The 27,289-nt window shown below is 33.0% G+C and overlaps 1 protein-coding gene across 2 annotated transcripts; it reads right to left on the bottom strand.

Moving 5' to 3' along the window:
* Positions 1 to 1,367: 1,367 nt before the first annotated feature.
* On the bottom strand, positions 1,368 to 27,112 carry LOC100372411 (uncharacterized). 2 transcript variants are annotated; one of them, XM_085491322.1, is made up of 12 exons: positions 26,916 to 27,112; positions 25,342 to 25,985; positions 22,148 to 22,183; positions 19,891 to 20,119; positions 18,659 to 18,691; positions 17,905 to 18,035; positions 16,648 to 17,141; positions 14,472 to 14,607; positions 9,650 to 9,760; positions 7,518 to 7,715; positions 5,666 to 5,832; positions 1,368 to 4,618 (listed from the first exon to the last, which is right to left on the bottom strand). In XM_085491322.1, the coding sequence occupies exons 2-12, from the start codon at positions 25,963 to 25,965 to the stop codon at positions 4,486 to 4,488; spliced, it is 2,292 nt and encodes a 763-aa protein (XP_085347448.1). In that variant the 5' UTR covers positions 25,966 to 25,985; positions 26,916 to 27,112; the 3' UTR covers positions 1,368 to 4,485. The 2 variants fall into 2 exon arrangements, with proteins under 2 accessions (XP_085347448.1, XP_006812778.1); XM_006812715.3 differs by having other exon boundaries at positions 7,518 to 7,730.
* Between the last annotated feature and the right edge of the window lie 177 nt (positions 27,113 to 27,289).

Below are 27,289 nucleotides of genomic sequence, written 5' to 3' on the forward strand. Positions count from 1 at the left end.
TATAGGACGCATATCAAACATGACATGGTGAGACGACTGTCTTTTTTAGTAATTTATAAAATATTTATAAAACATTTACCCTGGAAGATCCTCTCACACTCAAAATACAAAGAAGACTATTGGTAATTCCATTACCCATGAGTCTTTGCAAGTTTCCTACAGTCATTGGTTGATTTACTGCCATGGTAAACATGGTATGATTGGCGTACTTTTATTCAAAGTATTAAATTTAAATTTATAAAACATGTATAAATATTTCATATAAAACAAATTCATGCCTTCATGAAATTCATAGTATACATTGAACAGATTATTCACTGTTAATTTGCCTTTTTACTGTGTTTCATGGGCGTCATTTAATCATCATTCTGACCAATAGCTTCACAGCAGCTCACCTTAAACTCTGGCATGTTGCTGTAGTCTGCTAGTAATTATTCAGTCATCAACTGTACTTCGATACTTAATATGCGCGTCTTTGATTAAATATACTGCAAGAAATACCTGCTTATTTTATATCACTCGACAAGTCTACAATTTATTTAAAACAGAAAACAGCACAAAGACCACAGCATATTGTCGGACTGTATTCTATTGTGGAAAAGTGATTCACCAAGTAATCTGGCTCCATTGTGAAGTATTTAAAATAATTGAGAGTATTTTCAATTGTAAACGAAGAGTAACTTCACATTTCATTAACTTCTCCAGGGAAAGGTTCCATAATTTTCTCCTCTTCAAAGCTGTGAAAATACTCTTGTGTTTTTCTTATTTACATAGAAAGATAAGGTATATTGACTATCTATACAAATTATCAAAGTGTAATATACTGCATAATAATGACCATTGTCATTAAATCCCATATAATTCTATGGAGCGTTTTGCTGACTGACCCGTTATAGGTTGGATTTTTAAATTGCAATTGACTCACTGTGATGATGCATTGGTTGTGGAATACTGAAAAGGGCCCGAAGCATTCTCACTGCATATGCAATATGCTAACAACCTTTAACTCTGTCTATTGTGGTAATTTAAAAACTGTACACGCTTTCTATCATACTAAACTGGTCACCAAATTTAACAACTGTTTTTGGCCTGTACACAAGTCTGAATGAGCAGAGGCAAGCCTTAATATATTTTGAATGTATACAGCGCCACCAATGGCTGTTCACGGCTCCATGCCTGGATCTATAAAACTACTCTTTAAAATCTTCCTAATTTTATAAAACTGGTTGACGAAAATTTCATCTAAATCTACAAGCAAACAACATTGTTCCATCACTTGTTGCAGAGAAACAAATTTGACCAATCCCACACCATTATAATATTTAAAATTACTTTGCACAGCAAAACTAAAGAACAGTCAAGAAGAATTCTTTTATAATAAAGTAAAATATTTTATTATCTATTTTAGAAACAATTGCACATTGTAAATGAAATGTTTTTGCATTTCTCCCTAGATTGGCCTTCGTAGAAATCTATCTCAATCTAGAATTGAGTCTATGGGTTACTCTTGTATACTGTGGTGGGGCAGAATTTTTTTACTCTATTGAGAGATAACAGAATGTTTTTGACTCATACCTGCCACAGAGGGCAGCATACATGTACCACACCCGAATACATGCAAAGTGAGCAAAACAAAACATGAATTGCTTCACAAATATGAATTGTACGACTGTGGTGCTAACTCAAAGAACATAAGTTAACCATGCAATGTAGCAGAAAGTGGATGTTATATTATATATATATGTATGTATATATATATATTATGATTAGAGGAGAGAATTTTAAAGAAAATGCAAATTAAGTAAATATGAAAATTAGTGTATTTCTCATCTTTTGTCACCTGATGTGATTTACATTTTCTGTTTTTTTCATTTTGTCATACATCATTGCAATTTGTAAAAAAGATGTTTACTTGTTTACAGTTGTACAGTAAGTTAAGGACTCTGAGTTAAAAGTTGAGCCTTGTATGATACCTGCTCCTTCTATCATGCGATCAAATTAAACAAAATAATAATTGATTGATTGTCAATATATATAGTAAAAACTTGTCTAAACAGAATGAGAAATGTGATTTGTTTATAGCAGTGTTCTATCATAATTGGAATATTTTAACTGGTGAAATTGTTTGTTGTAATTCAAAGTATAAAAGTTACTTAACATTTCAAGCAGTCTCTACCAAAGAGTAAAAAAAAATGTACTTAAGTCAAATAAATATTACTACAAAAATATCACTTTCAAATAATCCGTCAAAAGACACAACTTTTGGAAGTTGTACATTTCATTTTAAAAATTAAGTATAGAAGCAAGTGACGACATTATAATTGTACAAGGTAATGACAAACCTGACATCACGATTCTTAGATAAGTTGGTATCATGGGCTCGTATTATCCACAAACTGAACAAGTGAAATAGCCTTTTTATCACATGACCAACTTTGTGTGCCAAAATGACAGCAAAATTGGAACTTGTTTGATGCTAATGTCATTACATCATTTGAATAATTCTACTCAAATACAAAAATGTAAATCCGAAATCCTCATATCGCTACAATACATACTAAACTGTCGCATGATTTGTTTTTGCATTCGCATATGTATAAATGTTGTGAAAATCATTTACTGTACCATATCAGCTAGTGACACTAAATGTTTAAACCGGGAACAATATACACCATAATCATGTGACGATATTTTATATTAATCTTTAAAATAAAAATTGCTTTCACTATAAAAAATTAAAGCGTCAAGTCACCACGCAGCATGCATTTAGATTTCATGTTGATGAAGAACTTTTTTTTCATGCGCCCCACATTGAACACAACATGTTGCGACTGCGGAACTTTATTATCACTTGAACTACAATAATAGGAGATTTTCCGTTCAACTGCGAGATCTCGCGATTAGCATGAAAGACGTGCGTCGAACGTCTGCTGCAAAAATCGAACGATTTGATTTTGAACTTTAATTTCTTTATTTCGTAGCTCACATCGACCGGCCGATCTTCGACAGAGGAATATTGCTTTTGAGCACCCTTACTTCATCAAAATTGACTGCCATCAACTGTTTACAGCACATTAAGCATGGAAATATCCCCAAAATACTTTGTCGAATCCCACACGCTGTTTGACGCCACAACCATGCTATGGCCTTTGTTTGTCCATTTTATGTATGATTTCACGCATAACGCGCGATTCTCGCAGTGAGCGGAATGGTTAATTAATGTTGATGTGTTGCCTAATATCTTTATCAATGATTCACAACACGACACAAAAGAAATACATGTTTGTACATTCTGTTGCATAATTCTCTGAAAATAAAATATTTTTTTATAAACGATAAACTTTTATTAATGTCTTGTTTCTCAAAATGTCATTAAAAAATAAATACCTGCTACTCTCTTTAAAATGTTTGAATAAAGTTATATTAAGAGAACTCTATACAATATATACAGTATTGTAAGATAAAGGTGGATAGCAATATTGCATAATTTATTGAAATTTTTATTTTGACACATCTGGTGATGCTCCAGATCCATTTCATTATATTCTAGTGCATGTAGAAAGTACCAATGATTCATGCATATGTTTAGGGAATCAAATTTTTTTTTATTTTTACATCATAATTATGTATTTCGAGTGCACTTTATTCCTTATAAAGTTAACAGTCTTGTCTAAAGTATTGTGTTAGCATCCTTGTTAAAAATGCGATATCAATGTCATCGCTTGAAGTGGTGTTAACATCATTCTATCAAGTATGACTTTAACACATTCTCAAAAGTGTGACGTCAGCACAATATCTGAAGTGTGTTGTTAACACCATTCTTCAAAGTATGTGTTAACACATTCACTGAGATGTGGTGTTAACACATTCACTGAAGTGAAGTGTGGTGTTAACACCACATCTCAGTGAGATGTGGTGTTAACACATTCACTGACGTGAAGTGTGGTGTTAACACATTCACTGAGATGTGGTGTTAACACGTTCACTGAAGTGAAGTGTGGTGTTAACACATTCACTGAAGTGAAGTGTGGTGTTAACACATTCACTGAAGTGTGGTGTTAACACATTTACTGAAGTATGGTGTTAACACATTCACAGAAGTGTGGTGTTAACACATTCACTGAGATGTGGTGTTAACACATTCGCTGAAGTGTGGTGTTAACACATTCTCCAAAATGTTGTATTAACACATTCACTGAGATGTGGTGTTAACACATTCTCCAAAATGTTGTGTTAACACATTCGCTGAAGTGTGGTGTTAACACATTCTCCAAAATGTTGTGTTAACACATTCACTTAAGTGAAGTGTGGTGTTAACACATTCACTGAGATGTGGTGTTAACACATTCACTGAAGTGTGGTGTTAACACATTCTCCAAAATGTTGTGTTAACACATTCACTTAAGTGAAGTGTGGTGTTAACACATTCTCTGAAGTGTGACATTAATAATTCTCTGAAGTGTTTACACATTCTCTGTTTACAGCTCATAGCATGTAAAGGATCTTTTTCACTGGTGGATTAACTGGATATCCATCCAGTTTCCAATCCAAGGCACTAAAATCAGCATCTTCAACTTTCTCTTTCTGATGCTCGGGTAAATGAGCTGTATCCTCTGTTCTGAAAACACAACAATAAATAAAAATCATGTCATGGCAATAATCCATATTATAACATTTGTTTTTTTAAAATTTTTAATCTTTGAATCAAAATACCATCGATATGAGTTCATTTCTTCCCATAAATTTTGATGAGTACGACAGTCAAATGTAAATGCAAAAATGTCAAATGTCAGTGTTGTTGATTAGTTTGTTTTCTTAGTGACAGTCTCAAGATTATTTTTCTTTACAACAAAACAAAGTGAGAAATGTAGCACAGAAGTCTACAAGCTTTGGAGGAACAGATATTTTATTCCAAATAGCGTGAATTCTCTAACGATTTCAGACCAGACAGAAAAGGCTCACCGTTAATATATTTGGGACAAACACAATTTTGCGATTTATGTGGGTACAGCCACAGTGAAAAGGTCTATACGATAATTTGACAATTAACAGCTATAGTGAAAAGGCCCAGACAATTATTTGAAAACAGCTACAGTGAAAAGACCTTATGCAGTTGAAAACAGAATGTAAACATCTTAAACAAAGGAATATACAATGTTAAGGAATGTGTTCCTGTTTCTCGCTTTCAATTTAATTATTCTCGGAATATTTGTTGAAATCTTGTGAGCAACAAAGTCAACTTTTGTCATAAACCTGTTCAATTTTTTCAACAAAATTTGATCAGGACCTGTCACTAATTAAATCTACAAAAAATTATTATTAATAAAAATATGTAAAAAGGTGCATGAAACATTAATGTGCTCAAATGGATAAATTTGACATTTGACTCATAAGTTCCAGACTTAGTCATATCAAGGGTGTATAAAATAAGGGCATACAATGGGTGTGATATGCGACGATAATGGATATATATACATGTATATACATGGATATCTAAACTTTCAAACTGTTATCATATAAACCCTGTCACACATATTAGTGTTTTAAGTTAGCATGTTTTGTAGTCAAATAAACCAAAACTAAAGCCAAGTAATGTACAGTGAATTTTTGACAAGACTACAATAAAACTGATAAAGAAGGAACAAATAAATGTGTTAATACTTACACAAAGTTTGGATAAAGTATTCGTTCAGAAAGTGCACACATGGCAGAAAATAATTTAAACATAAATTTATAGTTCTCGTCATCCAGGTCGACCAACTCAACAATTTTGTCTATTTCTTCAGACGTGATCGCATCAACATGGACATTCTTCAACGCTTGCTCCAATTCCTGAAATATATATGTTGTAATTTAATTAGAAATTTAGACCAGTAAGTCGTTTTGTACCATTATTGCCTTGAAAAATTTATAATGTGTTTTCTCACCAAAACATGAATATAACTTCTGTGGCAAAAATGCACTATGTGTCAGCACTTGCAATTTGCACATACAAAAAAAAAAGTCAGGAGAGACTGTGACATTCAATGTCCAGAACTGTCACCTGGCACAAAAAATATTGAAAAAAATTATGGTACATTTTTATCTATTTTCCTGAATTTTTTTTAATTTTGTATTAAGTAGACATAATTTCCTATTAGCTTCAGGTCTTAATCAAAACATTTAAAATAAAATGAAATAATTTGTGCAGATTTATTTTGTCTGAAAAATAGCAAGTCAATTTTTGTCACCTTTCACTAAATATTTTTTAGAATATTTCAAAAATGTGATTACTAATTACAAAGATTTATAAGATGGGGGTACGCACCAACATTTCTAAAAATTTTACCGGTAATTCAAATTAGCGAGTCTGTGAAAAAAACAATCAGTGTTTATTTGACAATGTTTTGGGTTGTGAAAAAGAGTGTAATATTTGATTTTTGCGTTTTTGAATACAGCGATATATCTCGCTCATTTCTGTTTACGCAATTACACATTTCTAACCACTCTGTAACGCTATTGGTTAGAAATATGTTTAATTTACACACATAGAATAAAAGGATTGTTTTTAACATTTGCAAATTATGAGTTTGCTTCCCTTGCAATATTTATCACATATCATTAAGTCCAATCTCTTCAAAATTAAAAATAAAATAAAACAAAATAAGCCACTTAGCCGTACAAAAGTTGATTTTTCATACGTCACTGCTTTCAAGTGTTGTTATTGTCAGAATATCAATATTGCAAAAATGCAATTTATTTTTGCTGGACATAAAATCAAATTTTACAATCACAATTAAGTCACTGAAATTGTGTCTAAAAAGTTGAATGGCTTTTTTTCACATAACAAATCAGTCATACCTTATCAAAGAAACATTACTTGGGGTTTGCAACTATGGTGACATGATACCAAGATCCCGTTTCAATCTTGCTCTCACATAAGCGTTCCAACTCAGAAAAATGCGAATGCGCATGCCCGAGGTAACTAGGATACTTGGATGTCCTTACTATGTGCGTTGCAAACCCCAAGTAAATGTACCTCTGACCTTATACATTAACATTTCTCAAACCATCATCATTTAGTGATAAAAATCAGTCACCATAATGGGAACAAGTACGATTCATGAATATATCATGTTGCATGGAGATTAATTTCCTCTCACTTGAAAATAACGGATCTAAATTCCTCTTTACAATCATTAAGAATTTAAAAGTACATAAATGCAACCTAATTTGACAGTATTAAGGCCATGGTATTAGCATATGGCTGTAATTGGACTAATTTCCATGACAACGCACTCACACAGAATAATGATCTAGAACAGCCATGACATTAGTGAAAAAAAAAAAATTAACCTTGCAATTTTCCCCAAGCTGGTAACTGTTAAAAATGCATTGTACAGATTCCAAGATGGCTACCACAATAAAGATAGCAACCATGTATTCAGGCCGTTGCCATGTTTTAGGGAGACAAAAACCAGGCATATTTAAATATTTGAATTAATTTTAAAATATTTTTACGATCGTAAACAACTCACCTTTCTGTTAATTTTCAAATCATTGTCTCTATCAACTTTATTAAAATGTCTTCGATAAAATGCTTGTCTTCGTTTACTGACTATGCAGTATTGAGTGAGATATTCGACTGGCGTCATGTTCTTCAGAACTCTAACATCCATGGGAATCTCAAATCGTGCTGTCTGTTTGGAGAACGCCAGTCGCCCTTGCAACCACGGCTGTATTTTAGATTTCTGTGATGAAAAGCAGATAATAAGAACAGTTATTAGTTTGGAAACACTGTATCGATATGTATTATATTTACTCACATTCCAATCAAAGAATTCTTTAAGAAAACCATCACTGAGCAACGAAGAGGTGTCTATTTACAGTTGCCAATTCAAAAGATGTTCACTTTGAAGAGGGGTAATTCTAAAGGTATGAGAACTTATCACATTTATAAATGACGCTTCAACCGACCATTCACAGATTTACAATTACCTATCTAATAGACATATCAGTCACTACCAAAGTCAATGTTTTGACAACTATGCACCTATGTAACACATCAACACTTGCTGAGACAATTATTCTGATCATGACTTTGACAGCACATTCTATAATAAATATGTGAATGATGATCAAACTGAATTTGTTATTTATACATTTTTGCCAATTTAAGATTATGGAATTTTTTTTTTTTATTTCTCGGCTCTCGCAACTGGTCATAATCACATGAGCTATACCAAACTACAAGATTCAGTAGAGCGTGAGACTGAGGCACAGATGAAAATAAATTAAATAGAGCGAGAGTGAGAGACACTTTTGCACATTGCTATTATGCGAAGCATGGACTAGAGGAATTCTAAGCATTCAATACTTTATAGTCATAGAGTAGAGTATAATATTATTGACAGGACAATGGCTATTGGTGGGTGAAAGTGAACCAGAAAGCAAATAACGGTAGACGAAATGATTCTAAAGGAGCACTGTCACTGAGTGGTAATTCTAAGTGAAAGCTGTGAACCAACCAATTTAGGCCACGAAACATCTAAATATGCAACAAATATGGATTCACATTCATACTCGGATACTATTGCAGCTTTTTAACATCAGAGTTAATATAAATAACCCCATAGCTCTGCTATTATGTACGCAAACGGTTCTACTTGGAGTTTTGAATTTACCTCAATTTTCAATTCTTTTCTCAGTACATTTGGCATCAAGCATGATTGTATTCACAAGTTAAAAAAAAAACCTGATTTTTAAATTAACCAAAATCTGCAAAAACATCTAAATATAATATATATTCAGGTAATAAGAAACATGAAAATATATAAAATCTAATGTTCTGAGTTAAAAATGAACTAAAAATACAATACATACTAATAATCTAAATTAAATTAGATTTGTTTTTGTGTTTTCTGAATAGGTGATGCATAGGATATGAATAACGAATTGATTTTAATTTATAAAGACATACACAATCATTTACAACATACCTAATATAACACAATGACGAACATTTCAAGACTTTTAAAGTGAAAAAAATGCTAATTCAAGGTTTTACAGTGAAAAATGACAATTTGTACAAAATGCCTATCTATCAACACTTGCATAGACAAACAAAACATTGTTATTAATAAATAATTACTAGAACATGAACTCCAAATTTATAAATTATTCCATTTTGATATAAAAATAAGACATATTACCAGGTATTACATAAATCCAGTGATGTATGCAGGAATAAAAATATTTAATATGGACATTATTTAGTAGATAAAACAAGATTAGAATGCAAGATACAAAAGAGAACAACATTGACAGTTAACAAATATTTTAAAAGATTTTGTGTGGAGTTTTTATTTTCCTCTAAGCTGACAAAATTATTCAGTATGTTTCCTTCTAAAAAAAAAATATGAATCAGAAAATGACAAAGGAAAGCCATAGAAACTAAGAGTAAACACAGCATTGAACACGATATAAACCAGCTGCCAAGCTAGCAATGAAAAACAATTCATGCACTGTATATACCATAAAAACAAGACAAAAATTACACTAATCACAATAAATAACCACTTAGGTCAAGAAGAAAAATATCACACAACAAAATACATATCTAAAACATTGAAAAGAAAAGATTGGTAACATTATTGAGTCGTCTACTCACTCGATCCATAGTATCTACGGCCGGAGCCTGCAAGTCCATATACGCGGAGTCAGCGTCAGACTGACTGCCAGGACCACGACGTCGCATTTTCATCTCCATGTCCAGTAACTCCTGCAATGTTTACACAAAAACAAAAGGGTATTAAAATAATATTGACTGTAGCTTCAGAAGCTGATGCCAAACAAAAAACACACACGCAACTGAAACATTTCATTAGTGGAATGAGTGTCAAGCGAGTGAAATACTACACTAGTCAAAAAGGTATGAGATGGCTACCAGCGGCTTCTGTCCAGGATGATGTCAACAAAATGCAATACTAAGAGACAAGACAGTAGGGTAATGAAAAAAGCCCAGTGACACCCAGTATTGATACTAATCGTAATTACATTTGCTACCCATTAGAGTAGAATTGATTAAAGGTGACCATCAAAGAAATCGTTTCAATACGTACGGCACATCAATTAGACAAGATCCAAACAGGTCATGTGTTCTGTTATTATGGTAACGCATGTAAAACATGCAATATGAATTCTGATGACATCCTGGTTATTGTAATATTCTACACACTATTTTCTGTGGATATTAAAGGCTCTTCTGTTTAATTTCCTCACCCACAAAAGAAATCAATTATGAATCTAGCAGGGTGGGATGTTCCATGGAGTGAAGACCCTCCCACTGGAGAGCTCCTTCATGATTCACACTAATATGAATATTTAAAATCTGGAATGTCCTTGGCGATGACAATGAAGAGAACAGCTACTAATTACCGGTAGTGTTTAAACAACAATATCAAAAGCAGAAATCCACAACGTTTTTAACGAGTTCAAAAAAAGAATAACTAGGTATTGAATATCTTTGTCTTTATAATTTTTTTACTGTTGATTACACAAGGTGTGTATCTCAAAGTGAGAATAGATAAAAAGGTTCAATGAATTATGCCTAGACTAAAAGTGTTATATCGAAATGATATGTTGGATAATGAGAATGGGTAATGGGTTAGAGCCAATTTTTACACTTTTCAGAACCATTCAGACTCAGATTCATTCATTGATATTCATGTTACAATTGATTTTTTTTAACCATTTACGCCAAAAGTAAGCCTTTTTTCCTTTCACTAAATAAACCTGCATGATTTGTTTTCATATTTTTACAAAACATTTTAAACCTATTCACCATCGGAGCCAACAGACAAAATTTAGGTCAATTTTCAGGTTTTACTTTAATTTTTTTTTTATTTTTGTCCCAATTTTCTGAAGAAAAGTGCAGACTATAAATGAGACTATTTTGCGAATTTGTGATGAAGAGGGAACCGGTGGTGAACAGGTTAATGTTTGGTCTGTTTGTCCAGTAAAGAAAAATACATAAAAATGTGTGAAATTTTCGACCAAATTTTTAGTGTAAAAAAATTATGGCATTAAAAATATGTATTACCGGTATATTCTTAATTTAGGCATGAAACAAAATGAACTAAAAGTAGAATCAAAATATGACACACCTTTTCCAATATTCATGTGAATTAATAGAATAATTAATATTCAAATGTATTCAATGTTAATTACTATATATTGTAGGGGATGAACAAAAGCAGTCAAAAAGGTCATACATCATTGTAGAATTTATTCACATATGTCACATGGAAATTTCCTATGCTGACAGAAATTGACCTTTTTTTTTCTCTCGCCAAATTTAGGTACAACGTCATTTTGCACATTTTTCTATAATTTTTTTATAATTTTTCTACAATTTTTCTATAATTTTAGACAAAATGGATATAATTTCACATTAGCTGCAGGTCTGGATTAATTCTTTTGAAAAAATTGAAATAATTAATATACAAGTTTATTTTGTAAAATGAGTGAAAGGTTGGCTGGTGTTGAAAAGGTTAAGCAAAGCATACATATAGTTCAAAGTTTATTTCACAGGGGACCTCTCACAAAATAGTTGGTTACCCAAGTTTTCGAACATGGTTCTAAACGCCATGTCACTGTATTTCAAGAATGTGAACAGAATTGAACATTATTTTCGTCTTCGATTATTAAAATTTTCACAACATCCCCTTTATTCAAGATTTTGGCAACAGACTATAAAATTATCTCCCGGATTATTTCTCCAAACTCGATTTTCTTTTTTTATGTATTCACTTTGTCAAAAACACATGCTTTTTCTGGTTTCTAGAAATATACAACCCAAATTGTGTTACAAGCGGATATATGTAGGTAAATAGTTTGAAAATAAAGGCCATTCTAAGTAATTTTTTGAGAAGAATGCATTCCAACTGTTTATATGACAGACTGGGATTGAATTTTCATGAATATAGTCACAAAACAATAATTATTACAAATATGAAAATTTTATGCTGTATGAATTTTGAACCGATGACTAGTTTGAAAGTATGAAATGGATATTATCATAAGATTAGGTCAGTTATGTACAGACAAAATTATTCCTGTTTCTGGTCATTACACTTAGCAAGTTCAAAGTGAGCCCATTTTTTTGTTGGGTTTTTAGACAGAATTTTTGAAAAATAGTAAAAGCATGATTTTTATGGCAATTAAAAAAAATTATTTCTGGGTCTTATTAATGTAGTAGCTATAACAATAGTTTTACTGAAAATGTGTATGTATGTGTTCAAAGAAGACCAGCATCAACTTCAAACTTCACACAGTTTCTCAAAAGAGAATTACACTATGGGAAAAAAACAAAATCCAATTAAGTCTGGAAATAAGTGATAACCAATGTTCTTTTTTTCCCAGGGCAGACTCCCGAATAGTGCAATTTATGATTTTGTCCTACAAAATCAAAATATACCTAGAGATGGGACAAATTGTTTTCTAAATTATTTATTGATTTGACACTGAAACAAACATGAAGTATGTTGTATATAGAGGGCGCTCTTTACAATAAACCACAGAAATCATTATCACTAAGGCTTATTCTAGGTTTCACATTGGCACTGAATAATCAAGAATTAACATAATTTTCTTTAAATGTCCATTGGATATGGCATGCTTTTCTAAATAAAAACGATGTTTTTTTCTAAATATACCGGTATGCTATCAGCATAACCAAGCCTTAGATATCAGAGTAAAATTTTCATGAAACTGCTTTTGAAATGTTAGCCTTAACAACTGCAGTGAGTGCTCATCTCGGTCAACAGCATTGGATTTTGAAAAACTAGAGAAAGTATTTTTTTTTTTAATTTCTGAATTGTGAGTACACACTAGTGGCTGTATGAGCTGTTATGCAATTTTTTTAGGACTGTCATCACATCGGTGTTAAATTGTAGTTTGAAACCTCTACAAGCAGCCATGGATGTTGCTTTCTCAAAATGGCATGTACTGCTAGAGTGTGTTGTATTTTAAAAGGGCGCCCTCAACAGACATTAATTGTACAATGGCTTCAGTACTAAGTTGTTTGTGTTCAGCTTCTCGCATGAACAGCTATGAAAACAAACTCATGCAGTGTAAGTATTCTGACTTTTCAATCAAACTGAAATTTTAAAGAATAATACAGCAGCATCTGTAGATTATTTTACAAACTATATTCTGTATTTTCACAAATAAAAGTACCCCCCCCCCCCGTACACGAAAAAATAGTTTTTTCCAGATAAGAACTGATCTTGAAGAGTAGCAACCAAAACCACTACATTTGCTATTTTTGTCCAGACTATTGGCCAAATGAAGATGGATGTCTGTCTGACTGTAGCCCTTTCACCACTAGTCAACTTTGTGACCTTCCACTAAAATAGTCCAATTCCAAATAATAAGAGATTAGATTCAATAATTATGTCATCTATTAATTCTGTTTGTTTTAAAATATGTTACTTTTACCATAATTTTGTTGATGAAATGTTTAAGACGTATAGCATGGAGTCCTGTAGCCAGTATAGTCATGTGACCATGAAAGTCATGTGATGTTGTGAACAAAGCAAAATGAAATCTAATACAATTGAGATGAGAATATATGCATGGAATGGTTGATGCAGTCAGAGAATGGATTAAACAGAGATAAAATACAGAATGGTTGGAAATCATACAAGATATAGACATATACATACTTTCATAGCCTGGATTAGAATGCAGCAAGCGGAAAAGCAAAAAAAGGAAAGAAAACAAAAATAGAAATAACATTAATTATAGAGAAGAAGATTCTTTGGTTTCACACATATACAAGCTGAGAACGCCTAAAAAAAATAACATACATTTGGTAATCTGTTACCATGGGAACAAATTTGATTTCTTTTTAGAGGCAGTAATAATATTCACGAGGTTATCACAAGAATACCCATAAGTATTGTAATGCCAGATGTGTATGCAAACGTTGATGCAATCCTGTACTGCCTGAGTGCATACTTTGTGGCATTCTTGTGAAAACCTTATTACTGGTATTATACTGTAAAACCATGTATTTCGCTATTTTGATCATATTCAATGGTTTCAATTTCATGTCAAAGAAATAATGACTTTAGCAAATTTAACTTAGCGTATTTTCCTTATCAACAAAAATAGCAAAATTAAAATTCAGTTATTAATTAATGCATTTACGGTACATCTTTTCCTACTTGTACTGATAGTTTAATGAAAGATAACAACCTAAAATAGAAACAAAATTGTTTTGTACTATGCAAAGATTTACATTCAGTGAGAGGATTCTATTTTAGTCAAACAATATAGCACTTCTACATACAATGTAACAATAAACAGAGTTCAAATGTGACAGATAATCTTGAACATGTGCAGATACAGCTTTTTACAAACCCATAAATTCAATTTTTTTTGTGCTAGATGTATAATAATAAAGTGATATCAAACAAAATACTTACATTAGGATCTAGAGCAAACAAATCTTGTACTTTGTTACGTGATGGTGGATCATTCAATTTCTTTCTTTTCTCTTCTTTCAGTTCTTCTACCTCTGGTTCTGGTTCTGGTTCTTTGATTACAACGTCAGCTACAACACTAATGAAATACATTCAGTGAATTTGTGAAAACCAATTTAATTGTCACCAGAGTTTCCTCAACAGCAACATTAGTTTCTACCAATCACATCAAATAACTGTAATAAATGTCAGTATTATATTCACTGTGTTTTGATTTCACAAATTTGTCAAGGAAACAATGAGTTTATTGTTATGTTTATGTAGATTTAATTAAGCGGATTTTACTTATCAATGATAATTATCAGAAGATATCATTTCTGCCCCCCCCCCCCCCAATATTGTACATATGATAGGAATATATAGCAAGCGAATATAATTTTTTTGTATTATTATCAATTAATGTAGGGTGAAATTAATTAGAACTGATTGATATCATGGGTTATTATCTATGTCAGATTATGGATAAAACATATCAACAAGCTCTATGATATCAGTGACAGACTCAACAATGATATCATATCAAAATATATGTATTATATATTCTCCTATATTAAAGCAGGGGAGTTGTCACCTACGCATACGTCAGATGACCATAGCATGTCAATGTTTACAAACTAGCATGTACCCATGAGCCTTTGCATTTTTTAGCGCATGTTGTTATCATCGCTTGGGACGCAATTCCCGCGCGTGTGCAGGTGACGACCCTCCCGCTTTGAGTAAAATATATATATAATTTAGCTCAGCCTACAAATGTGTTTTCAAACAAAACCAACAAAGCAAACAAAACAGTGTTTATAATTGAACAAATTGGAGCAAAACACACATTAATTTGCCAACATAGAATGAAAGTGAAATTGTCCATGTAGTGTTGGTTTGCTAATGAATAGTAACGTCACTGACATGATTGATTGCCTCAATGACATATACAAGACTTCAATTCAATTTTACTTGTCAAAAGCTATCAAGTGTCCTGCAATTGTATGTTATATTGACAATGGTCGTTAACTATTGTCATTTATAGTCTATTGAATTCACTCTGTCAATGCACGGGGGCGTACTGGGTGGAATTTGGTCGGTGAAACACGATCTTGCCAGGTCAACACCACTCGAAAGGTAGAATAGAAACAGGTCAAATTGGATACCAAACAGCAGAGCATTTGAGGAATCCAGTAGCACTACTTGTGTTGTTGTTGGAAACCATAAGGACACACAGTTTAAGAGCTATCTTTGCCAAATGAGATTTAAAAACATTCTGTACATTGAAAATGGATTTGGGGTTTAAACTTTATAAAGGTGACAAATGCAATTGTCTTGATACCTTGGGTTTGCTGTGGTTCCCTTTGAAAAACACAGATATTTCTCACATTTCTGTAAGATAAGGCAATTTTATCAGGGTTGGCCTTAAAAACTGGGTGAATGAATCTCAGTTAGAGGCAGTAGCCTTCTCACATGTAGAGTTGTTTCCAAGTTATTTTGTTTTTTTGAATATACAATAATATATAAATGTCTAAAATAAAAAATATTGCATTGTTCGCTAAAATGACGATTGCAAAAAAAAAAAATGACATATGTCTCTTGTGAAGTTTGAGTGACTATTATTATTCATCAGCTAAAATTTTTACATATTACGTGACATGGTTGAAAAGTGATGCATGCATGATTGAACACGCAAAACTCTGATAGAGTCTCCCTCCCCCTTTGTAGGCACAACGAACCAGACAATGAGGTCATTCCTGTGTCATCCCAGTATATCCGGAAATGTTAAACAATATATTAAGTGCGAATGTCATCTGTATTTTTGGTTGTTCCAAAAATAAATCTAGTTACATCAGTGGTTACAAATTGCAATGGTGACATTGTATATAAGAGGTGCAAATCAATCATTTTTTCATTCCTAGTATTTTGCATGTATCAAGATTTTTTAGAAAACCTAGTCAAATTTGATGACAGAAAAAAAAAATCAAAGGTTCGTTGTGAATAAACTACAGTCAATCACTTTCAGATAACAGTAAATAAACTGCCTATTTGCATTTATTTAATTAAAGTCTATATGCATTAGCAAACACTTCCACATTTCATCCCATGGTGCTTTGCAAAGGACTTTAAAGTGTTTAATTACCTCATAGACTGTTTTTCTACGGACACAGTTGGTTCAGGCACAGGATCTCGTTGTTTTTCCTGAAAAGCAGGCAGTGCTGGAATAATTACTTCTGGCTTTTCAACAACTTCTTCAACTTTTTCTTCTTTCACCTCTTGTTTCTCTTCTTCCACCGGTGCAGGCTCAAGGCTAGCCAGTATTTCTGGTCTCAGACTTTCCTTCCTTGCGTTTGAAACTCTTCGCACCTGCCCGCCTTTCTTCTCTTTTTTCTCCTTGGGTATTCTAGGTTTGGATGGGATTGTCTGAACTGTTTCTTGTATGCGAACCTCTTTCTTAGGTTTTGGCGATGATGGAGGGGTGGGTGTTTTTGTAGGCGGAGGAGAAGGTACTCTCTCTGGTATGTCTATAGTTGTGGGTTTACTTACACGTTGAGAGGACATTTTGACTGAAGATAGAGGTGGTGAGGGCTCCCTCCGTGGTGTAGGAATACCATCAGATGTTGCTGGTGTTGGTGTCTGAAAAGGAAAACATTAAAATTAATTTTCACAGCCAGCGTCTTTTTTGTCATATTAATTTCAAGACATTTGAACCAATTTTTAACCAAGTTTAATGCTAGTTTTCAATTAAATAGATGAAATAATATTTATGGAATAAGATGGAATAAATTTTATTGATAAAAATCTTTAATAGGAATGGAAATAAGCAATATTCTCCAAACAGGAATTTAAACAATAAAACGAGGAGTGTTATAGTAGTACTATTGCAAATTGATGTGTTATTTTGATATTTTTCCCTATTGACTGTTATTTATTTAATCTCATAACCAACTGGTAATAATAATAGATCATAAATAAAGGTATGAATTATAGTGATATGCAGAAAAGATTTCACTAATCACAAGAATTTGTGTGACAAACAAATTTACGGAAATATACTGCAAGAGAATGAAATTACTTAAATTTCAGGTTACTTTTTTAAATATCCTTATTAATATGAATTATGTGTTTTTCTGGTGTTTAATTAATTTATCTTTTAGTGGGTGATGACATGTTTATAAATGATGGCAATTTTCTCATAGTAATTGATAGTTATTTACTGATATTAGTCATAGTGATAAAAGTAGCATAGTGCATTGTCGCCAAATCTAAAGCAATTGACTGTTGGTGACAAGCAAAGGGTTAGCGAAAGCTCAGACAATTCTAAACCATGGTAACCAAAGCACATTGATGGTGACATTGGTTATAATAAAAATTTAAATCTCTTAACTAAATTACTCACAGGTGCATGAGGGACATGTTCCAGCCAAGCCTGAGATACCTCATCTGGCGGTACTACATTAAATAATTCTTCATCTTTTGGTTCCGGTGTCGGCGTTGGGATATGGATTGCATCATCATAAGCTTCTTCATCTAAATGAGAATAAAATGCTTTTAAAGTGAATACCAACTAGAATTGTGATAGGTTTAAAATATTAGTGAGCCACTTATAAAATTACCAATATTTGTAACCTTCTACAAAATAGTTCCATTCAAAAACGCTGATTTAAAAACCTATTATAACCTAGAAGGAATTCTTGTTCTGTTTCTTTAGTCCGAAAATATCATCAAATTGAGTGAAAATAACAACAAATTTGTAAATAATTAAACTATTCATAACATTTTTTTGCTGTGACAATTTCATAACTACTGTCAAGAAGTCACAGTGATTTTCACTGGGGTCCTAGGAAGTCACAGTGGTTTTCACCGGGGTCTGAGGAAGTAACAGTAGCTTTCACTGGCATACATGATGGCTTTCACTGGGGTTCTAAGGAATTACAGTGGCTTTCATTAGTGTCCTAGGGAGTCACGGTGGCTTTTACTAGGGTTCTAGGGAGTCATAGTGGCATTAACTAGGGCCCCAGGGAGTCACAGTGGCTTTCACCAGGGTTCTAGGGAGTCATAATTACTTTCATGCCTCCTCATAAATTTACTCAAATTATCATATATCAGGAAAATTTAAACATTTTGAATATTCACATTTTTTATTAACTTACCATATTGATCAGGGGCAAGCTCCTCACGGATTTCTGGAAGTGAAAGAAGACCATTTTAGAGTCGTTAGTTACAGTAAATGTTACTCCATTTATAGCTTATCTATTGAAAAACGTCTGCTCAAATGACAACAGTGTTTAATCCGTTCCTAAGGTGTGATTAAGCCAAAAAGCTTTAGTCTATCACTGGTTCATTAATATTAAACCAATATAAACAGATAAAGATGTCTGCTGCGGGAATTAAAAGAAAAAGAATAATAACTACGTTTGTTAGAATACATTTAACAGCTGTATGTACATTAGGTTAATGTTGTAGTGTAGGATTCACTGAGTCACATGAATACGACGACAGTAATCATTGCAGGAATTTACAGTAAAGCTGAATTGCAATTGTGTGATTGTGATTATCACAACTGTGTTTGTGTTGAACTCTTAGAGCGCCATTGTGCTTTACTTAGATCTCAGGACTCATATATGATATATTCAATTGTGCAGATTGAGGGAATATATAATAACTTAAAATGCTAATACTTGTGATCGTTTTGACTTCCAATTTGTTTGTGTGTTCAAATTTTATAAACTAACTAATTTTAAATAGTATTTCAATGCAATGCACCAATACTAATATCATCAAATATTTATTCGCGATTTGCTCCCAGCAAAGATTGCTCTTATAATCATTACGCCTGTCATCATCTGTCTGTCCACATATACATATTGTGTGTTTTTTTGGTTGGGTAGATTACTTTCAAACTTGGCAGGCAATTTACACCTGCACTCTAGTTAGGTGGAAAAATTTGCCAAAAATTCATTTCTTGTTGTTGCCATGGCAATGGCTAAAAAATGATTGTTTGCATCCCTCATCGGATTGCCAATCAGCCTACTAGTTTGTTTGTTTGTTTATTTATTTATTTATTTATTTATTTATTTATTTATTTATTTATTTATTTATTTATTTATTTATTTATTTATTTATTTATTTATTTATTTATTTATTCATTCATTCATTCATTCATTCATTTATTCATTTATTTATTTATGTTTCACCAACACAAACATATAATAATAATATATGGTTACCTCAAAACAGTTTTATGAACTGTTGGAAGGGAGGATGCATCAGATGGAGTCACCTATACATGGCATTTCCCTAAACCTATAAAGCTACATGTACTTGGAGAGAAGAATTAGAAACACTGAGAATATTTCAAAGGTTTCTGGAATACTACATTTACCAATATCCTGCCAGTCTGAGTCCCCTTCACTGTGCATCCCGACATCAACACCATTCTCGTATCTATGACTACTAGCTGAATGGACGGCCGATAGAGATGATACTGATCTTGGTTGGTCTTCTTCAAATGCCCTCCTAGTTCTCGGTGGTGGTGATGGAGTCCTATCACGAATTCCCAAGTCTATTCGTCGAACAAAATTGGTATAATGCGGCACATTGCCTCGCCTCACCTAGAGTGACAAAATGATTATAAGTAAGTGTAGTAACTATAAATAACTGGTATAACATACTTGTACTACAGTAAGGTTAATATTCTATGATAAATCAGTCATTTTTTATTGTGAATATATATGAAAAAAATATGAAAGATGCACATCAAATTTTGGCATATTTTTCACACTGTAATGATGATAATTGTATAATTAGTCTGTGAATTTCTGACCAAATTAACATTTTTTATTAACATTTTTGTAAAAAATAATGCAGGTTAATCTAGTGAAAGGAAATATAAGTTGACTTTGGTGTCCAAAGCGTTAAGCTAATTTTGGCAAGCATCCTGTTTTGGTCAATGTTAATGTGATGAAGTGAAGAATGATTTCAGGACAAAAAAGTGAATAGACTTCAGACTTTATATATGTAGCTACATATTTACTTTATATAAGTACAGTATCGTAAAATCTGTATTGGAAGCCGCATCCCTAATAGAAGTCGCACCCATTCTTTTTGAACAATTGAGACCCAAAAATTCACCATTTCTCATATGTGTAGATGCTCTAATAGAATCTGCATTCTCTCTGTTGCATTGTACCATTTTAATAGTAGCCGCGGCTTTTAATACAGATTTTACAGTAATATTACCAGTATAAATATAAAAACAGAGCCCTCTAAGTGAACAGGAAACATGTCTTTACCCTGATCACTTTTTCCAGTTTCCCCTCCATATACTTGTAAATAAATATAAATATAAAAAATGAACACCTTCGTTACCTCAGCACTAATAAGTTATTTATTGGTGACAGGGTATTCTGTTTTATGTCACAGTTTACATGGAAGTGACTTGATTGTTTTGCAGCCAGACCATATGCATTACTGTTCCTATATAGTTTGTAATTACAATCCCTAGACATAAACACTGAGCCCCCACACACCTACCACCTCAGTATTTAGTCTAGGATTAATGTAAATAAAACACTGTTACCATGGCAAATTAGTTACATAAACATGCCTAATATATGACAATATATTGTAAAGCATTTAACTTTCACCATTAGAAGGGTTTCATGATTTTGAAAATTTGAGGAAGAAATGGCAAATTGGCACTTTTTAAAATTGACAAAAATAATATATACTTGTTGATATTTGTTTCACAAAACAAATGGGTCAGAAATACTCTTATTTTGCATATTCACATGTAAGTCATCAAAGCATGCACAATCTTTGACAGACAACCAATACATCGTAATTTCAAGCATATATTACTGGCTGAGAATCAAATAGAGAGGTTCTGATGTAAGAAATAAAAAATATATACTGGGGAGGGGGGGGGGGGTATATTTCATACATAGGATAGAGGAAAGCTAATAAATATTTACAACATTATCCTGAAAAAAAAATCTATGTTTTTTGCACCATTTTTTTATCATCTCCAATGACCAATCCCTTAGTTGTGCCGATTATTCTTGATCATCATTGAATTTCTCTTGTGATTCAAAACCTCTTTACAAATCTTGTTCAAATTGTAATATTTCCACACATTTTGCTATATCTACAATTTGCGTAGTTCATCTAATGAAGGTGTTAATTTATGCAGACAGTCTGAACAGCTAATTTAAATCGTTTTTTTTTTAATAATACAATCAATACTACAATGTCGCATGGCCTGTTGCCCTGGTTACCAGAGATTTCAAATGACTCAAATTTGCACCAAAACCATACAAATTCAAATAAATTAGCTTCATAATGGGTTATCTTTTTTAAAGGTTTTTTGGCAGAATATTTAGGAAGAAAAAACAAAAATTATGATAAAATGCTCTGAATTTTTTGTCAAATTAGTGTGGTGGGCAATTTTTGTCAGGAATATAGTGAATTAATGAAAATTGTTATTTTTTGTGTAAATGTCTCATGAAAAACTACACTATAATTCTGTTCACATCACTATGTAAGCAATTTATTTGCTTTTTTATAATTTTATTTTGTGGCATTATTTCCCAAACTTATAAAACCGTATGTTACATATAACAACAATAATCAATACTTACACCATTGTGCCTGGGTAACTGTAAAAATTCTTTTCTCTAAAAGACAAAAGAACACGAAACAAAATCAATAGTCGCTGAGGGGAACGATATGTTATGTGGAATAAACTGAGACAGGGTCAACAGAGGTCAACCACAAAATTCCCACACAACCTTAATATATAATGCCATGGTTACTGATAAACATACTCGTATTTAATAACACTATGCTCGAGGACACACGGTTACTTAACTTAAAGAATCGCCATAGTAACCAAGGGAGTTATCCTGTCTGAACCATATGCTAAATAGGTCTATTATTTCTATAGACAAATATTATTACTCCTGTATGCGTCTGCGAGGAATCATTTGATTTTAATTCTGAGTAATGACCATTGTCATAGCAACCATATACATTATTACAAGGGAGGGTGTCAAGACATATCAACATTAATAGATCTGTATGCATACTTTGAACAAAATCAAGGGCGAACGTTCTAAAAACTCAATTTGACTTTGATATATTTTAAAGGTGACAATTTAAGTGTCCGGTGACGGCAACGGTTATTACCCACAAGGCCAGGCATTTATTTTCTAATATATCACAGAGTAGGTAATTTACAAACATGGAGTGGGTGGACATCTGAGGCGCCAAATAAAACCAATTTAACTGTAAAGACGCTTTCAAATTTCTGAAATTACATGGATAATTGCTTGCATGAAAGCAGCAATGGATGTAATGAAGATATTGACGTAATCACTTTACGAACTAATACCGTGTTATTACTATGTATAACCTAATTAAACATAACACACGCTGACATCAGCCGTACATTACAAACTTGTATACAATAATAGAAGTAGAAATGAAAGGATATAAGTGCAGCGGAAATTATAATCAAGATCCTAGTTTAACATTTAAATGGACTAGTAGAGCTTGATATGACTGAACCAATTTTTTCAATAAATGTCAATCAATAATTCAACAAAACTGTAACAAATTTTGTTTTTTAGGTTTTTTCTATTTATTCTTTTGAATGCAATAATTTTTCACAAAAATGTTGGTGAAATATTTTGCATATTTTTAACTATAATTTCTTTGTTATTTTGAATGAAATGAATGTAATAGTGACTACAGGTAGTCTTTCAAAAATTACATAGAACAATTTACACTATGAAAAACCAAATTTTAAATTAATAGCACTGTCTTCACATCATAATAAAAGTGAAATCCAATTGTTTTCTTGAAAATATGCAACATGTGTAAGTTGAGGAGCGTAAACTTTGAACCACCGGCCATTTTAATATTTTTACTGGCAATGACAGTGTCGAATAACAAATCGAAAATCACAAACATTTATATCAGCTTAATGAAATTGGTTTATTATGTAAATTGTGAAATATTTACCAGTAGAAGCGTAAATATTTTGATGACATGAAATTCACAATTCATCTCAGTGTGGTTATCAAGACAGAGAGGGGGGGGGGGTCACAATGACTTCACCTTAACACCCATAAATCATCAAATGATATCATGACAAGTCTTCATAGTGAAAACAATATAAATGCAACATAAAGCCTAGAGAGAAGATACTGTAAACCACTTAATTTTCACTTCTAGGAAATTTACCGATTTAATGGTTTAACAACATTTGTTAAGAACAAATTTCACGAAAACTAGATGGTACGGGTACTCCACGTCATAGAACCCCAAAGAAATTTTCACTGCTACAAAAATTTCATGATTTACACCGACACGCGAAAATTTGTCTTGTGAAAATAAAGTTGGTTACAGTATTCGAGTACAAACACCTGTGTTACAAGAGTCCCCTTGAACAATGACAGGTTAGGCTAGGTTTAGATGAGGTGATTTCTAAAGTAAACTAAAGCTATTGTACAAATCCCCCTTATCACTATAAATGTCAATTGTTTACTGTCATTACCCCTGCCCCTACACTAACACTCAATTTGTGTTCATTTGTAGCTAGTCACAACCAGACTCAATAATATTAAAATTTGCACAATTTCACTGTTTTGTAACACGTTTTTTACAGGTACAATTTTTTAGACATTTCTTTTTTTTAATTTTACGCTGCGCTGCTTTGCTGTTATTTATGGCATAGTATTCCAGCTTTATCAGCTTATTACTCAGAGATGCCAATCATAGCACGTTGACAACACAAATATCACATTGGGTCTGGTTACTAAGGTGACTGATAAATACCAACAAAATAAAGGGCATGTCTACAGTATGTAAAAAACATGTTCACTTAAATCGGTATAATGAATATTCGTGTAGAGTAATCACACACAAGTACACTTATACATGGTGTAGTTGTATACAAGCACACTATACAAACTGCAGTGCAACCCAAACTTGTTGACTATCAAACAAAACATCCCTACAATCAGTATAACATACAGACAGTAGGAGAGCATACAAACAGTTACTGTTATCATAAGGAATAAAATAATAATAGCACTGTCTAAATACACACAACTGTATTTAAGGGAGGAAAATCTTAATAAAAACAAAGTGTCACCTGCCTTAGAGTAAACAATCAAAATATTATAAGGTTATCACAAGAATACAGCAAAGTATGCACTTAGGCAGTACGGTGATTGTATCGGTAAACGTGTAGCAGAGGTTGATGCAACCCATACTGCCTGAGTACATACAATGCAGTATCCTTATTATTATACATTTTTTTCCTGCTTGTAGTAATAATTTATTGAGAGATCATAGCCCAAAATAACAACAGAAAATGCTTTGTGTTGTGAGAATGTGGGTTCTTTGTGTTGTGATAACAAGGCTGGATTATTTTTCCATCACGTGCTATAACGCTTCTGCGTCCAATGTAAATAAAGTGTTTGAATGTGATGCCAATGACCGAGAACACATCTATGCTAGAGATGTAGTTTACCTTGTTTGAAGGAAAATCTGAAAACATTTTATGGAATGACAAATTTTACTATTTTTGGTGCTAGATGAATAATAATTATTATTAGATGTAAGATCTATTTTGCGTGTCTTTTCTTTTCCTTTATTGTACAACTTTATCAAGATCCTAATGAGGATACGATTCAATGAAGATTCAATGAAGATTCAATGAAGATTATTAGATAAAATAATGATTTTTTTTGTATGTCAAGGTTTACTTTTGTTGTTATTAAAGCACCTAATATATGCATGTGTGTAGTTATTTGTCAAGCTTTACCGTTGCAGGAGCTGTGCTGGGTCGGGTCCAGTGAATAAAACGATCAAAATGCGATGGCAGTCTTGCAGCTACTAATCCAGTAGATGACGTTGGTCTGTTAGTGCTGCTAGAAGGTGGGCGGCATTCCACCGGACAATAAACACACCTGTCTTCCGAGCTATGCTCATGTTCATTAATGTGTGTTATTTTTTCATTGTGGTAAAAACGTTCAATGAGGGTGTGGCTCTTCTGTAAGGGCACCACGTGTCTACGAGTGGTAGCACTTTTGACTCTCCGCCGAGATGAAAGCCGACACAGAGACATTTGATCACTGGGTGTATATCGACCGTCTGCGGCATACCTGCCAGATTGTGCACTCAATGGTCGGTTTACTTTATTCAGAACAGAAGAAGCGCTCCTAGGTCTTGATGTATTACGTGCAGTATAATAATGCCTGTACGTTGTCGCACTCTTGACACGCTGTCGTTGATTTGACACCGCTGACCTCATACGCACATCTTCGTCTGTATTCCTATCTTCCAAAGTGCTACTGTAGTCCTCTTTCTCATAACGTCTTCGAGTAAACTTTTCTTTATTGAGATTTCTATAGCCCACGGCTAGCCAGGGCAAACTCGGGTCTAACATTGTTTAATATTCTGTGTATTCTGTCAAGAAAAATAAACAAATTATCAACAATTGCGGACAATCCACAGGTGGCAGAGGTGCATGTTTTTTAACTTATTGCCTACAGAAATGTTCAGTAAGAAATGTTTATGGAAGTGAGAATAGATTTCATAAGTAAAAAAATAACAAAAGCCAGATATCGTCTAGGGAGTGATAATCTTTTCTCAATAGCTCTTTGATGACTGTGTGCCTTTGTGTTTCCATAATACATCCCCTGCAATGTTGGTCAACTCAGGCTAATGATATTTGTAGTTCGTTGTCCGGGGCATTATGAACGCTTAATTTAATATGATGGCCTAGGTCCCAGAAAGACCCAAGTTAATTGAAAAGGTGCATCATTTCCTTTCTCCTTGAAAACACACCGGCAGTGATTTTACGAAGAGGTTCGACGGAAACGATGCCGGAAAACTAATTAAATCTATATATTGGGCATTGGACAGAAATACAATCTACTTTTCACGACCATGGTTTATTTATACAAAATACAGTTCGATAGATCAACACCCCAAATCAAATATCAAAAATATTATAGTAGTCGGTCGTGTTGTCGTCTTTATAGTTCCCAGAAAGTATACAGGTATCTGAACTGAATTTAGGAATCGAAACTTAATTCACAAGCCTATTTAATTTCCCGAATAAAACACGAAGAACCTCGACACGGCGAATTAAAATTAATGGTCGTAAAATACCCCCAGGGTGCCAGTTCATGTCTTCAAGGAGTGTTGTGACAAGCTAATCAACTTCGCTGGTTATATGTGTTCACGGGATTAGACCTTTAATAAAAATGTGATCGTACTAATGCGAGGGACAGTGTAAAGTTTATAGAACTACTTTGAGCACCACGAGTGGTTTTCAAATCGATATTACAATTATCATGGCGACTCGGGCTTCCCGGTGACCATTGTACGTACCTTCTTATCTTTATTTTAGCGACGTAACGCCCGATGTGCCCTCAGTAGTCACACGGCTGTGTACTAGGGTGACATAACCAAAACACTGTTCGCCCAGTAGCTTTGAAGTAACATAAACTTTCTCCGATCTTCAAGTAAACAACTTGTCGCCGCTCAACCGGATTCAACGCCAGCCCGCTGACATTCAGAATGTCGTCACGTGGCTTATTAAAATATGCTAATACAAGACGCAGCAATGACGACCTCCAGCAAACAAGCTATCAACTTGCCGATCGGTTGCTAAGGGCGTATGTCCATTAGTCATGCCGAGTGGAACGCCTTTTTGAATTAAAATAATCACCATGGAATAAACAATCTCTTCAAATAAATTAACG

Source organism: Saccoglossus kowalevskii, chromosome 16 (assembly GCF_978046115.1).
Source record: "Saccoglossus kowalevskii chromosome 16, keSacKowa6.1, whole genome shotgun sequence".
Lineage (NCBI taxonomy): Eukaryota > Metazoa > Hemichordata > Enteropneusta > Harrimaniidae > Saccoglossus > Saccoglossus kowalevskii.